The 16,191-nt window shown below is 37.0% G+C and overlaps 1 protein-coding gene across 4 annotated transcripts; it reads right to left on the reverse strand.

Annotated features, from left to right (window-relative positions):
- Positions 1 to 1,550: 1,550 nt before the first annotated feature.
- LOC141591928 (putative indole-3-acetic acid-amido synthetase GH3.9) lies at positions 1,551 to 15,533 on the reverse strand. 4 transcript variants are annotated; one of them, XM_074412430.1, is made up of 11 exons: positions 15,427 to 15,516; positions 14,538 to 14,736; positions 13,990 to 14,143; positions 13,794 to 13,885; positions 13,487 to 13,627; positions 12,433 to 12,501; positions 6,739 to 6,855; positions 5,645 to 6,014; positions 5,311 to 5,412; positions 2,828 to 3,648; positions 1,551 to 2,348 (listed from the first exon to the last, which is right to left on the reverse strand). In XM_074412430.1, exons 8-11 carry the CDS (start codon positions 5,932 to 5,934, stop codon positions 1,780 to 1,782), a joined length of 1,782 nt encoding a protein of 593 aa, XP_074268531.1. In that variant the 5' UTR covers positions 5,935 to 6,014; positions 6,739 to 6,855; positions 12,433 to 12,501; positions 13,487 to 13,627; positions 13,794 to 13,885; positions 13,990 to 14,143; positions 14,538 to 14,736; positions 15,427 to 15,516; the 3' UTR covers positions 1,551 to 1,779. The 4 variants fall into 4 exon arrangements, with proteins under 4 accessions (XP_074268531.1, XP_074268532.1, XP_074268533.1 ...); XM_074412431.1 differs by lacking the exon at positions 5,645 to 6,014 and having other exon boundaries at positions 15,427 to 15,533; XM_074412432.1 differs by lacking the exon at positions 5,645 to 6,014 and having other exon boundaries at positions 13,533 to 13,627; positions 15,427 to 15,524.
- Positions 15,534 to 16,191: the final 658 nt, after the last annotated feature.

The raw sequence follows: 16,191 nt of genomic DNA on the forward strand, positions 1-16,191 counted from the left end.
TACTGTTTTCAACTCATGCATGCAAAACAAAAGCAGTTCATAGATTATACATACGATGTAGTACCTTTTATTATTTATTTTTTAAGTTTTATTTTAAAGTTTTTGAGTTCTGCTTTAGTATAAAGTTTTTGAACACATTTAGTAAAACATTACACTAAAAAAATATAATATTGCTCAAAAAATATATTTATAAATGGTAATATGTTCGGAAAAAATGTATGTATGCTCAAAAACTACAAGGTCTGAGGTATTACATCAGATGCGTAATCCTTTTTCTCAAAAGAAAAACAATTGGTCTTGCTATAGACATGCCATTTTGATTTGAAGCAATAAGACGGAATTTTATAACCATTTTCCAGTCAAATATGAGTATGTGACCCTTATTGAATAACAAGTTATCACAGGCGGTAACAATGGCTACATCTATACCATTGTGGTTACATTTAACCATAAAATGGTCACATATATGACTAACATAAGGAGTACAATAATTAACCCGATTAACTCACTTTTTGTGATAAGGGAAGTTGGTCCATGGGGCTAATTCATAATTATCCAAGACTCGAACATTATTAGTTTCAACGAGTTTGTGTCAAATTATGATAATATTGCAAGTCAAACTTTTTTAACGAAACTTAATTATCTTAAAGATTTAATCCCAAAAGATGATTTCATTAAGATTATTTTTATTTGGTGGAATGCATGGTTCCATAGGAATGTCAATAATGTTAATTTAAGTATTAGCAAACTTATTACTTTATGTAATAATAGCATTAACACCTGGAATGTGACTAGATTTAAGGATCTAAACAATCCCGAGATAGAAGAGTCAGCTAGAGACAACTCTAGTAATAAAGCCTAGAAGGTAATAAAGCTGCTTTAGGATATTCTATGAGAGATCACAATGGTAAAGTTGTTTTGTTAGGAGCAAAAAAGTGCGGATCCAATAGCATCCTTGCTGCAGAAGCTCTCGCTCTAAAAGAAGGTATTTTAGCAGCTAAATACTCAGGAATACCAAAGTTAATTGTGGAAGGTGATAACTTATGTGTTATTAACTCAGTTCGAAATACTTGACAAATTTTTTGAGAAATTTCTAGTATTATCAAGGATGTGAAATTAAACCTTCATTTTTTCGATGAAGTGATAATTAAACATTGCTTTCGTGAAGCCAACAAAGCTGCTGACTTCATGACTTCTATTGGTCATACATGTCCAACTCTTTCGAGGTGGTTTGATAGCCGGTGGCTTCAACTTACCTCCCTCATTCGAAAGGATGAGATAGGTTGGTTCTACCTTAGAGGATCAACCTAGTTTTCTTTCCTAAACAAAAAAAAAAAAAAAAAAAAAAATGGGGCTAATTCATACGGAGTATGAAATAGAGGGAGTCGTTATCTACGTTTAAGAAAAGACAATAGATAGTTATCTATTGGAACAAACGGCTCGCGTCTTCATGTTACTTGTGGAGTTGTGGTTAAGAGTTCGTTCTGGCATCAATATGGAGTTTATGCCTATTACAAATTTACAAAAATCTTCTCCCTCAAGCAGTCTAACTGATATAACGGCTAAAAAGACCGTGAACCATTTTATTACCCAAGTACAATAATTAACTACATAATAATCCGATTAACCATGGATAAATAGTTAAACCATGGCATAAACAAGAACTAATACGGTACAAGGTTGCAATCAACCTCGGTTAGGTGCATGAAAGCTTTTTCTCGAACAGATTAGATAATATGGACTATTAGATTAGATTAGATAGGATCGATTGCAGAGCTCTTAAGGAACCCAGATTGGATTCCGGGGGCTAAAGAAGCATTCTTCCACATTAGCATCAAGCAGCTTCAACGCGGTCTTAGACTTGATGCACCTTGGTGTCTTGTACTGGTTCATTGACCCTCCGCGACTTATAAACAAGTCCATCAATGCCTCAAACGTGCCAGACTTGACAATCCTTATCTCCAAGGGCCCAATGCACTTGTCGTGGGTCCTACACCTTCGGTATATGTAATCGAGTTCCTCTTCGATTGTGATGCAGCATTCTTCAAGAACATCATGGAGGCTCAAGTGTCCGGGTTCTGGGATTTCCTGCCTAATTTCCCAGTACAGGATGTAGTGGCCGGGCACAGTGGATGCATCAGCATAGCTCGTGTATTCTAATAACATGGCATTGTGAGGTTCTAACAGCTTCTTTGCCTCTGTAATGCTTTTGTGAAGGTCTTCTTCACTGGTCTTGTCGTTGTCGAGGCTTAAAACAACGTTCTTCCGGCAAATGAATCGGAATTGTGGAGCCTTGTTGTGAAATCCGGTTACTTGGAGTACATCGCCAATACGATATCTATACAAACCTACAATGTAGCTCACAAACATCATTATGGTAGTGTTGAGAAACTAGGATAGTTTTCAGTTATGAATTATTAGGGACGACAACGGATCGGATTCATGCTCTCTAGACATGGATCTTTGACCATGACCCCGATCCAGGATCGACAGGTCCAACTTTTTTGGTTCTATACACAAGGTGCAACAGATCAACTGGAGATCCAGAGTCCAGACCAGACCCATTTTACTGACAGGAACTCTAAAGTCTAAACCATTTTGTCCAGAATTTTCAGATCTATAATCTATATCTGATTTGTTGGTATTGGTTCGCGATCCATTGGCATCCCTGGTCATGATTTCAAATTAAAATGCGAATTTGAAATTTAATCCCATTCTAAAAATAATGTTTGATACCTATTCATATTCTTAAAATTAAATGGGAAATGCAAGAAAAACAGAAAGAACAATATACAACCAAAAGCTGAGATTTATCTAGGTAACATACCAGCATAGGTGGTCACAACAAGTTCATAATAGCAGCCAACCCTTACTTCCACCAAACCCACAACATTGTTTGGTGGAACCTCGTCTTCGTCTCCCTCAAACGACCACGCATTTTCACCCAATGGAATAAACTCGAAGTATCCCATGTTAGGAAGAAGGGTAAAAGAGACCTCAGATGGACTGCACAAGGGTTTCAAATTCACACCAAAATAACACTCAGAGGAAGCATACATAGGGCAAACCAGAGGCAACTTCTTATCACTGTAGTACTCTAAGGACGGAATATATTGGGCCATAGATCCCGTCACCACCGCCTCAATGTACTTAGCCTTAGGCCAAAGCTTACACAAAATCCCTCTCCATGATGAAGAACCACATATTTCCTCAATCTCATTTGCTAGACAAGGGTTAGGTGATAAAAGCATACTGGTCATAGCCAATTGACACTCAGGATTAGTAATCGAAAGATCAAGTTTACCCTTTCTGATATCATTGCAGAGTTTCATCCAGTTTTTCTCAAGGAATGTTATGGCACGTAGAAATGCAGATGCAAAGACAGCTCCAAGGCGGAGGACTTGGTAACGAAGGACTAGGCCCGAGAGTAACTGACAGTACATGCTTTGGTTGCTGTCCTCACATAGTATGGCTTGGTCGGGACTGGTAAAGTCATTGAAGGGTATGTTTCGGGATCTTCCCTTAAAATGTTTGCTTTTATAGTAGCTTGTTAGAACTGTCCTTGCTGGTAAGCCGCAAGGAGTTGACATTTCTGCTTTCACAAAATAGAGGTACAAGGCTTTTCCTTCATCCAATCCTGGGACATACCTAGAGGTGCAGTAATCAGTAGCAGATCCAGAAAACAAGTTGTTTAAGTACATTATTATACGAACCTACATATATAAACAGGATTTTCAAGCAATAAAAAGGTCAAAATCCATGAAAAACTTTCTGATCTCCAGGGACACTATAAGACTAACATATATTAACAATAAACTAAATATCTACTATATCTAGTGTATTTCGGGCGACAAATATACTTACTGCCATTTTAAAACATTTTGCTTTTCTAAAAATGCCACTATTGAAAGATAAATTCATTACCTTCCAAATAATGTAGTTGAGTTATTAATTGACATTGGATAACCTTTTACTTACTAAGCCGATTTCTCTACAGTGAACAACTAATAGAAAAGTCTAAAATTAATAAATTGACGACCGCTAAAAAACTGTGAACCATGGTTTGGCATTACTCCTAATGTGTGCCAGGGAGGACGAAACATAAGACGCAATGTGAACTGTACATATTTATTTACTGCTAGCGAATAAGCAAGATTCAAGAGGCTGATAATTCTCTTCACTTCTTATTCAGGATGTTCCAATGTTATTAAACTTGCAAACTGACCCAACCAAATGACCGACCCTAAATTAACCTGACCCGACCATACCCAAACAGGCGAACGTGAAACTGACCAACATCTCAATTAATCACGTCGAAGAGACCAACCCAAATGATCATACCCGAATCGACTTGACCCAACTCTACCTGAATTTCGCTAATATTGAGCTGACTTTACCCCTACAGAATAAAGATCGACAATTACGCACCAGGACCCAAAATAAGGGTTAAGATTTCATACTTTTTTAAACCCTTTTTTTATAAGAAAAAATAAATCTAAGGAGGTTGACGTTAGCGGTTGTTTGAAGGTAAAATAAGTAAAAGGATTAGAAATAACAAACTTCTACAACGGCATTGAGTGTTTTTAGCTTTGTATTTCAGTGTCAAGACCATATAGAAAACATTTTTACATAAAACTACATTGTTATTATGGTATAAAAATGAAGTGCATTTGAAATAACGCAATCAACCATGGAACTAACTTAGGTCTCCTAAGAGACGATCTCTCGATAAATTTATTGGGAGACAATCGCTATTTGAAGTAAAAATGGTGCCAAAAGTAATAAAATGAGTATGCTCCCAATATAAAATAGTTTTCTTTAAAAAAAAAAAATATAAAATAGTTTACTAACAAAAATAGTTACAATTAACGAATAAATGGGTACGCTTGTTATGAAAACATGTACCTTATGAAAGAGTGATTTTGAGTCACAAACTCCCAATCAATAATAAAAGGGTTGAGAAAAACACATAAAACAGGGTCTCTCAATACTTAATGAGAGACCGTCTCTCACAACTCTTTCTGCTAACATAGATAAAAGATAGAGCAGGAGAACAGGGTTGCTTTCTCAGTAAAGCATTCTAGTCATTGTCTACCAAAATATTCATGATTATGTTTCTCGATTGATTTAACATCCTATGAAAATTAAGTGACCTCCACACAATTCAGAGTGCAACTAAGGATAAGAATCATTACTGGTAGAGAAAGAAAATAAAAATGTCAACTAAAAAGCTTTACTGCTCGTATCTATTGAAGAGAAGAGAAAAAAAGGGAACAATTATTTAAAGTGGAAATTGAACACAAATCTTACTGGTTCACTATTGGCATAATAAGGTTATACACAAAAGTCCTCCTGTCAAGATCTTCTGCAACTGATGGCATCAACTTAGGTTCCCCATTTGAAGTTCCGGAGCTGTAAATCAATTCACAAGAATAAAGACATGAGATTCTTCACTCTTCTGAACTTAAAAGAAAGCGTGGATAATAAGTTTGAAGAAAACACAAATAACTAACATGAGACGGTCTTACACGTGAACCAACCCATAACCTTATTAAATCAAGAAAACATAACGATTCAGGGAAATATCCCACGTGAAACTGTCTCATATAACGCTTACTGTTTAAGAAAAATGACAAAGTAAGACCTGCATAACATCTCTGTTATATTATGGCTAGTAATAAGCGAGGAGTCCTCCCCATTGGCGATCCTCTGGATGTATGGCTGAATGCCATCATATCCAATGACTGGGACTCGTTGTTTGAAAGTAGAAATATCTTTTGAGCCCTTCATATACTTATTCAGATACTCGGTATCTTTATTCCGAGTAATTATATCTTTCAACAGTTTTTCCTGAACCTCATCAGTATTAACTGTAAGCTTTTGTAACTCCATTAATGCCTCCTCACCTTTGTACTCCAACTTCTTACCATCCATGGGAGTTATTTGCAGGTCTAAAGAGGAAAGTCACAGAGAAGTATTTCTCATGCAATGCTCTATCCTTGTAGGCAATGCACCTATATATAATAAAGGACAGAGCAAAAATAATCCAGTAAAGCTCCTTTGTTTTCAAAAGAGAAAAGAGAAAAAAATAATGTAAAATCAACACTTTTCCTGACTTACAACAGTGATAATCTTTTATGAGAATATGGATAGGGTCTTTTCTACTTATTATTTAGAGCACTTTTCAATTTTTAACTTTTAATATTAAATATCAGACGTCAGATGCCAAAACTGTGGCTTCCATTTCTCGACAAGCACTAGACCTTCAATGTGGTGCGCAATCAAGGATGTCACTAGCTAATCAAGGAAAACTTATTGCATTCTCTTTATCAATTATCCATATAGAACTATGTTGTTACTTGTTAGTATGAATTTTCAGTCCTAAGAAAGTAATTAATTATTTCTAATCCTCTTTGATATTGTCAGCATTTAGATTTCTTTCCACAAAGTTTTAAATTAAACCGCCTAATAGCAACTTGTTGACACTAGTATTTGGCCATCTTGTTTGAGATTTCAACTGACCCAACTTACATTGTCAATGACCATCTTTACCATTACAGGTGACCCTGGTATTTGAAGGGGTCACTCCCTTTAGGAAGATAAAAATTCTAAAAACCCTTTATAACTGTGATTATGATGTGGTCTAGCAGCAAGTTATTGGTAGACTGTCAGGAGACTTGTTACAAGACAATAGCAGTCATATAAAAATGTACTACTACTCTCACTGTCCCAACATACCTTTCAAGATTATTTTGCATTTTGTAAACGTGTTAAGGTTGCCAGCGACCACGAGGTGACTCTCCAAATGCGCAAAGTAAAGGTCCTTAAAGATGTAGAGAGCTTGGCAGTTGGCTCCTAAACAAAAAAAAGAAACAAGAAAAATAACATCAATACCTCTACAATAATGCCAAGAATTAATGAAATATATTTTGCCACTTTGCCTACAAACTTGGCATACTCGATGTGATTCCCATCTCAGTATTTGATTATGGATCATTACATCTAGTGAGTTTTGTACAAGATGGTCCTATATGTGAGACCAATCAAATAATTATCTATTTCTCATTTAATTAGGGCTTGTTTGGTTGCCCATTAAAATCATGGGATTTTAAACTTCCTAGGAAGTGTAAAACCATGATGTTGTTTGGTTGCCAAAATCATGGGAAGTAGAACTTCCCACAGGAATCTACTTCCTCCATTATGTGGGAAGTCACTCACCAAGCCCCCCCTTGGTCATTGGAACTTCCCACATGAATTAACTTCCCACATGCAAACCAAACACTTTTTGGGAATTCACATGAATTGGAAATTCATGTGAACTTGAAGTTCCTGGGAACTTTAGTTCCCTTATGTCAACCAAACAAGTCCTTAGAAGGTTAATGGGTTGGCCCCATATGCAAAACCATCTCATATAAGTTGAAGTGCATAAGATAATAAGCTCATGTTTCCAAAACCAGCACCAATATGGTGATCAGATCCTCATCCAATTTCGTTCATGTTTGTAGCACTTGATATTGTAGTGTGTAGTGATTACACAAAAGAGCTGGTACAATATTGCTGCAGCAAACATGTAGAAGTGTGACCAGTATCATGTTACAAATTTTAATTAGTACTGTGACAAGATAGACATGGCAGTATCTGGTTCCTTCGGCAATTCAGCAACGCAAGTTGCATACTTATTCTTCCCAATACATGGAACAAATCGCAATGTATCAGCTTCTGGCCGCTGCCATTCACGCAACAGTATTTGATGCTTCATATAGCCATATATGACACCGGCCAAATCCTTAGGCATATCTCATTTAATTCTAAGATTAGTGGGTTCATCTCGTATGAGAGAGACTGTATCCTATACACTCAAGAATCAATAGACTCGTGTTTCCGAGACATGATAAAGCATACGACCACCTTCCCGGCATCCCCCACCATAGATGGGAGCTTTTGGGGTATATGGTTAATGGAGTTGTTAAGACTGTGGAGCAGTGGACAAAACGGAAAGCAAATACTCCCTTAGTCATTTGTTTACCATTGATTTTGGCACAAAGACCAAGGAAAAAGGAGACAGCCAATTATTGGATGACAAGTGGTCCAAATTGAGTGTGGAGGAACAAATTGCTCATCAAAGGCATTCCCAAAATAGAAAGGTAAACAATTGACTTAGACACCCAAAAATAGAATAGGTAAACAAATGATCGAGACGAGGGAGTAAAAAGCATCTCTTATTTCTTGAAGGCATATAACATCAAATCCTGTTATAGTTGACAGCATCTGTCCGTTTCTTTCTCAAGTGGCAAGTAAAAAATACAAGATTTAAGTGAAACGTGAGGATCTAATTAGATTACAAAGTACAAGCAACTTGCAAATCTGCCTTAATATGTATGAAAGCATCACAAAGCAATCCAGTATTGTAGGCTTGTATCACATATATAGGCATTTCTGGTCGGATTGATAACAATAAACATGCAACTAGTGTAGCTGCCTCAATCAATTTAGCAACTTGAAAGCATCAAAGGCATTCCAATAATATATCATATAACATAAATGAGCATTCCTAGCTACCAAATTTATGTACCACTAAAAGAAGAAAACAACAAAACCCTAGCCTCTAGCAAGGCTCTTGCCTATGGCAAAGTACAGCATGGTTCAAAAACTCGGTATTGGTCGTAGTCGCGGTAGCGGTATAATCGGTCCTTAATCGGCCGTCGCGGACGGATAGCGGAATTTTCTCGGCGATGTCTCATATCGGTAGATTGAAAATACGATACAACTTGGCCGATACGATACAACTCGGCCGAGATTTTGAACCATGAAGTACAGTGGTCGGATCATCGGATGTGGTTGAATGTACAGTGTTCCTTCACTATGCTGGAAACACAAAGTGGTTAATGAAAATTGCATCGAGAAGTGCAAACAATTTTACTAAGATCTTTTCTCATTCACTCCATTTTATCAGGACCCTGGTAAGAAACAAGGAAAAATAAGAACCACTAAACCCCACTACACCAAAGAAAAGGTGGCTGAGGTCAGAAAAACATCCTTATCCATGTCGTCCTTAGATATCATACATCTTTACTCTGTTCAAAAGGTACCACTCCTTTAGCACATGTACTCTTCAACAAGGTTGGTGCTCGCCGCATCGGCTTTGTTTTTTTATTTTCCATTAAAGAACCAAGACCTATACCCCCACAGCTAGAGTTCTCTGTCCTACTGCCTAATTTAGCCTATCATGGCGAAACACGAATGTGAAAGCATCTCAAATTGCTGCCCTGTATCTGCAAAGCTTGTGATAGTGCCAAAGGAAAGTGAGTATTTACGAGGTTGAACCATCCTTTTCATGCTCTAGGTGGAATACATAAGTGTGCCACCAATCACATGATGGTGCCCTACAATTATCAACCCTCTGGAGTCGTATTCTCCGTACTATACATCACCATTAGTTTTTCTTCTAGGAATATAGGTGTTCGTCACATCTTTATCAATATCTTACCCATATTCGAGTGTTTCTTAAGTATGGCTAATTTATGTGCATGGCTTCATTAGGAAATCATGTACTGAAGATTCTCAAGAAAAAATTAAGATATTACATCAACAAATGCCGTGTTCACTCCTAGGAGTTGACTTAACCGGACCCAACCACGACTCTAGAGAACTTGAAAATCATAACCAAAACTGATTCGCCCTGAAGATCTAGATTAAGCACAATACCCATGCAAGGCGCTAACTATCGCGCATCAAAATTCAAGGCAACCCGAAACTTAGCACAGTAGAAAGGACTCATAACCAGCAGCCTGACATTACAAAAAGACCTAACATATAGATTTTATTAGCAAGTATTTTCCGAAAATGAAGTCCCAAGTATTCACATCCATGTCAAAATGTCGAACATAAATCTGTACTAATGTAAACGTGAAATTAAGGTAACAGCTAATAGCAATATAAGTTGAAGCAAACTGTTGCCGCTTCAATTGGTTTTCTTAGCTTATCTAGAAAATGGATTTCATTATTCAGAAACAAGTATACATAAAAGTACAAATTCAGTACAATGTGCATCAAATTTTTCTTATTGTGGACCAGCACTCAGCTAAGGCCATGAGGCTAATGCCAAGACAAAAGTAGGAAATGAAAGGCTATGACAAGAAAATGGTGAGTGGGAGCATAGTCATTCACATAATGAAGGCACGCTTTTGACAAGAGAAAGGCAGAGGAATAAGCATGGATTGCAAATGTGCCTTAAGTTGAATTCAAACATGCTTTTCAGGCTTAAAGTTGATAAAAGTGGTTGCTTCTTTAGTTTGGGAAGTGTGTGGTTGGGGTCATTTCATGTGTTCTTACTCCCTCTAACAAAACCCAAAACCTTAATACCATGTAAAGGTTGTGCTTAGTAATCGATTAGAAGCGACTTTCGTTGTATTCAATTTGAGCCTCGACAAATAACGAACTGAAACAACTTTGTAACAGTTTGAAAGTTACCACCAGTGTATTATGAGGCAATATCGGTCTCATTTTAGTGCAACGTCCGAAATTTTAGGAGGTTCTTTTCATGTGTTGTTACTCGCTTTAAGACGCATATAGCCATATATTATTGATTCAACTGCACTGTCAATGGCTTGTGAGTTTCAAGAAAGTTGCCTGGACTTGATGGTTGTTTCTTGTCAATTATTTCTGTATTTAGCCAGCCATGGAGACACTGTATCTGATACCGACTTACAATACTGTAAGAAACCTCCGTTTCTCACCTTATAGTGCTTACAACATAACTCGGCCATGTCCACTATGAGACCAAACGATGGAATTTCACTCACCTCGTCTACATAAACTCCTAGTATTGTGTTGTTCCCAAAAAAACCTTCATGTCTCGCCTTATATTGTTTACTCCATAACTCGACCATGTACCCTAGGAGACTCAAAGATGGAATTTCACTCACCATGTCTACATGATGCCATGATCTACTAGTATCGTGTTGTTCCGAGAAAAAGAGCACTATTATCGTGCTTTGTATGCCGAAAAATCATTACATGAAACTTTTTTATATCAACACCTCCGATTAAGAAGAGACGAATGATAATGAGTCCAAAAATATACCCGTGCAATTTTGCACGGGGTTTAAGCTAATTATCATTAGGTTTCTGGCTTCGCCAACCCACCATTGAAAGCACACGTATAGTACGCGCAACAGCCTTTTCAAGAGGCATCAATGACAAATAACAAGCGCACATTCATTCAATTCATGACGTCAAAGCATATATGAGATGCAATCATGTACTTCAGTATGCTATTGACATAAAGGCAAAAACCATGTAGTGGTGTAGTAACAAGGGATTAAACTAGCAAATATGAGGATCCAGCCGTTTTTTAAGTTCTTGGAAGATTAATCTCTTGATAATTTCCTCTTAATTTTCTTTTACCAAATTAAACAGATTTTTAAACTATTCTCTTATCTTCAATTAAAACACTAAGCCTTAATATGCAATGGAAATTATTTTTACTGCAAAGTGTTTTCAAAATATAGCCCTCGTGAAGTTCCAAGTAGATTTTAAGATTTCAATTGCGTATTTAACGGTTAGGTTGTCTGCTAATGCACTCATAATTTTAGTTGTAAGAAGCTAACTTTGAGGTGTGCGGGTGCTCATGTACTTTGAGTGAAGTTTTGGTACAACTTGCTCACCGTAGGTCTGACCGGCTGGGGAGGATGAGACCTACGACGCTAGGTAGACCGACTTAGTTGAAATGGTGATGCCTATGGCTTACTTTAGAAACACCTCTGTATTGGGAGCATCTAACCTGAGTGAAGACTTGCACAAAATACATTGTCGGTGTGATGTGTGTTGCATACATAAGGTGAAGTGGACTACTACGTATGCTCTATACGTTTTCTTCTGGTTTGCTTATTATGCCTCCCAAGTCCCATCACCGCTGTTATCCATAGCTTTTAGTTCTTGATATGTTAACCTCTTTGTGACTCAAAATGTTTTTGATTTTGAAGAACATAAGTTTGTCTGAAAAAGAAAAATGTGTGCCTATTGTGCATTAGACGTGCATCTTTGCCTCAAGCTTTACGTGTCATCGCCATGATCCCTTGTCTTCTATATGTACCTTTCGCCTTTCAAACTATGGTCTAGGGCTGAAGTGATGGTATTGTCATATTGGCCGTTGCTGAAGGGTTGCAGTGGTGGGTCGACGGGATGACGTGGGTGAGGGTATGAGGTCCTTAACAAAGGGTATAATGCAACTTTGGCTAGTAAAAACACCCGAAATAAGTTTTATGAAGTGACCTTCAAAGGAACATGTAAACAGTTAAACCAACAGAGGTTTGGTTAAGTAATTTGAAATTTCAGGTAAAAAGGATTGTTTGATTGACTTAAATTTGGCTAGATGAGGGAATTATACATAACAATCAATGTTAATTGGCAAAAAAAGATACATTCAAATACCTTCAGTGCAAGCGCCATCGAATCTGGGCTGTCAGGAGGAAACGTACACTTGAGAATGCAAATGTATATCTAAGAAATTATCAAGGAAACGGTATAAGATAACAATTACCAGCAAAGCTGCTTTCAGTCAGTAGTTTGACATCTCCAGTTAAACGTAGTACTAGTAACGGGAAAAAAGAAAATATATGCTCAGCAAATGCAACGAGTCTTGTATGAAACAATTTTGGGTTTTTCTATATAGTACCCTCCATTTCTTACAAATTCTATATGGCACCCTTCGATTTTTAAAGTTCTACATGATACCCCCTAAATTCAACATGCAAATCCAACCGTGACCTTGAACTTTGAAAACAGTTAAGTTATTTGTTAAATTTTCTAATTAGGTAGATGAATGACTCTTATACCCTTATTTAACGTTTAATCCACTTTCTTCCTCAATCACCTCACCATAACTAATATTCTTAATCCTTCTTCTACCTCCCACCATTTTCACCATTAACACCATTAAATCAATAATACCCATATTTATTCTTTACTTCATCAAAATAACCACACACTGATATGCTCGTTTTTTTTGCACCAATACCACTACCTTCAATTCTCTTCTAAACTACCAAAAATATTGTTAAAATAAGAAAATAAAAGTTGCAGAAAAGTGGGTAGCAAAAGGAGAAAGAAAATCATGAGCAGATGATGGGATGGTGGTGAAAAAGATGAAGAGAAAACGGATCATTAATTGGGTTAATAAATATGTGTATTGATGAACATGGCGCTAAACAAGTTTGACGGAAAAATGACTAATTGACAGAAAAGTCAACGGAAATTATGATTAAGGGCACCATGTGGAACTTTAAATAACACGGGGGTACCTTATAGATTTTGAAAAAAGGGTACTATGTAAACTAAAATAATACGAGGGTACCGTATAGAAAATCCCAACAATTTTATTTGTAAGATCTACATCAATACTTATGCATTTAACAATATGATCATTGAGTTTATGTCACTTGTAAATCTATATCATAAAAGTTTTGACCACGAAATTTTAGGATACATTAACAAATGTTTGGACGCTCGTGGTTCAAGTTCAACCACCATACCCAGTCTCCAAGACTCCAAATCAACTTGAAGAAGCTTGTACACCCATCTCATATATTTTATGCCAAACGCTAGTCACAATCATGTCTGCATCTCCCTGCAATCCACCATAAAAATTACTCAGAAAATCTACTGCACCAGATATTGGCAATTTTGCATGCTGCTAAAGGAGCATTGAGAGTGAAGTTGTAAGTCATTTACATAATGAAGGCACGCTTTTGACAAGAGAAAGGCAGAGGAACAAGCATGGATTGAAAATGTACCTTAAGTTGAATTCAAATCAACTTAAAGAAGCTTGTACACCCATCTCATATATTTTATGCCAAACGCCAGTCACAATCATGTCTGCATCTGCCTGCAATCCACCATAAAAATTACTCAGAAAATCTACTGCACCAGATATTGGCAATTTTGCATGCTGCTAAAGGAGCATTGAGAGTGAAGTTGTAAGTCATTTACATAATGAAGACACGCTTTTGACAAGAGAAAGGCAGAGGAACAAGCATGGATTGAAAATGTGCCTTAAGTTGAATTCAAATCAACTTAAAGAAGCTTGTACACCCATCTCATATATTTTATGCCAAACGCCAGTCACAATCATGTCTGCATCTGCCTGCAATCCACCATAAAAATTACTCAGAAATCTACTGCACCAGATATTGGCAATTTTGCATGCTGCTAAAGGAGCATTGAGAGTGAAGTTGTAAGTCATTTACATAATGAAGGCACACTTTTGACAAGAGAAAGGCAGAAGAACAAGCATGGATTGAAAATGTGCCTTAAGTCAAACATACTTTTCAGGCTTAAAAGTTGATAAAAGTGGTTGCTTCTTTAGTTTGGGAAGTGTGTGGTGGGGGTCGTTTCATGTGTCCTTACTCCCTCTAACAAAACCTTAATATCATGTACAGGTTGTGCTTAGTAATCGATTAGTAGCGACCTTAGTTGTATTCAATTTGAGCCTCGACAAATAACGCACTGAAAAAACTTTGTAATAGTTTGAAAGTTACCACCATTGTATTTTGAGGCAATATCGGTCCCATTTTGAATAATAAACCACTTTCCAGGGATGTAAGATCCCTGCCTCGATTACCAGTCCATTCCATTTTGTTTCACAAGCCACTCCGCGAATGTAAGGATCCATGACTCAATTATCATTCTGTTCCGTCTTGTTTTGCTAACCCAAATCTCAGAGAAAAATCACGAAGCCTGATACATCAAAGAATTGCCAACAGCTCAAATACAGAAGACACCACAAGTCCACAACCAACTTATTGATTCTACTGCTCACGCTATAAAGGCATCATCTGGAACCGTCTAGGCGTCTATATAGACTCAAACACAGGAGCATGCAACTTTAGGTGAAGCAATGTATTATCCGATCACAATTCACATCATTTTACGAGAGTTAAATTACAGAATACTCACAAACGGAATGGTAAGGGGGTCGGATGTATGAAATCTTACTCCGGTGCATTTAACACGGAGAGACGGTATCCGAAATGACTTATTTTAAAGATCGCCTGATTAATTGCGTCAAATGATTGCTACTTCATAGTAAACTAATACAAATTCTCCATCAACATCAAATTAATCCACAACTAACCCTAAAACATACAATTGCAGGAACTAATTATTCAATTTAACATAAACTGAATCAAAATTATCAACATGCATCAACTATAATCACTGTTAGCTAAAATTCTACTTTCAAAACTACAAATTCTCAACAATTAGAACAAAATTAAATTAAATCCTGTTAAACAAACGATATGTTGCAACAATCTCTATCGAAACATAAATATCAAAATAACGTTAAATTTACGACGACGAGATTATCATTTATTTCCAAAAAAAAAAAATGCAGAAAAAGATGGAGTTAGTTGAAAGCTACAGTACCTGAAGACGGGTTAAGAGAGACACGCTAGACGGAATTTGCAAGTGTAGAAGAAAAGGGCCATAATATTCATTTGTAACAAAATATTTTACTAATTCGTATGTATCAAGTTAACCAAGAAGTGTATGCCAGGTTGGACACGAGAGAAGGAGAGAAGGATATCTATAAACTGGCTCGCATAAGAGACCGAAAGACGAGAGATATTGGGAGAGTTAGGTGTGTGAAAGATATGGACGACAAGGTTTAAGTTCGGGATAACGAGATAAAGGCTAGATGGAGTTCTTACTTTGATAATTTATTCAATGGACATCAGGAACAAGGTTTTGGGGATGTAGAGGTAACACCAAGCATGGTTAATCGGGAATTTGTGCGTAGAATACAAAAGAGTGAAGTTAGAAAGGCGTTAAGGAAGATGGGGTCAAAGAAAGCTGAGGGACCGGATGGTATACCTATAGAAGTTTGGAGGTGCTTCGGGGAGAAAGGGATTGAATGGGTAACCATGCTCTTCAACAAGATTTGGAGGAGCAACAAGATGCCATCGGCTTGGAGGAAAAGCACTCTTGTCCCTTTGTACAAGAACAAAGGTGATGTCCAAGAGTGTTCCAATTATCGGGGAATTAAACTTATGAGTCATACAATGAAGTTATGGGAGCGGGTAATCGAGCAAAGGCTTAGGAGATATGTAGACATCTCGGAAAACCAATTTGGATTTATGCCCGGGAGATCGACTATGGATGCGATTTTTATCATGAGACAGTTGATGGAAT

This window comes from Silene latifolia, chromosome 7 (assembly GCF_048544455.1).
Source record: "Silene latifolia isolate original U9 population chromosome 7, ASM4854445v1, whole genome shotgun sequence".
In the NCBI taxonomy this organism is placed as follows: domain Eukaryota; kingdom Viridiplantae; phylum Streptophyta; class Magnoliopsida; order Caryophyllales; family Caryophyllaceae; genus Silene; species Silene latifolia.

What these genes read in the sequence shown, in the direction of transcription:
- LOC141591928 (XM_074412430.1), bottom strand. Translation starts at nt 5,934, where the DNA reads ATGGATGGTAAGAAGTTGGAGTACAAAGGTGAGGAGGCATTAATGGAG. An exon ending in ATAACAGAGATGTTATGCAG is followed by an intron (nt 5,413 to 5,644) that starts GTCTTACTTTGT and finishes ATTGATTTACAG; the next exon opens with CTCCGGAACTTCAAATGGGG. An exon ending in ATTATGCCAATAGTGAACCA is followed by an intron (nt 3,649 to 5,310) that starts GTAAGATTTGTG and finishes CTGCACCTCTAG; the next exon opens with GTATGTCCCAGGATTGGATG.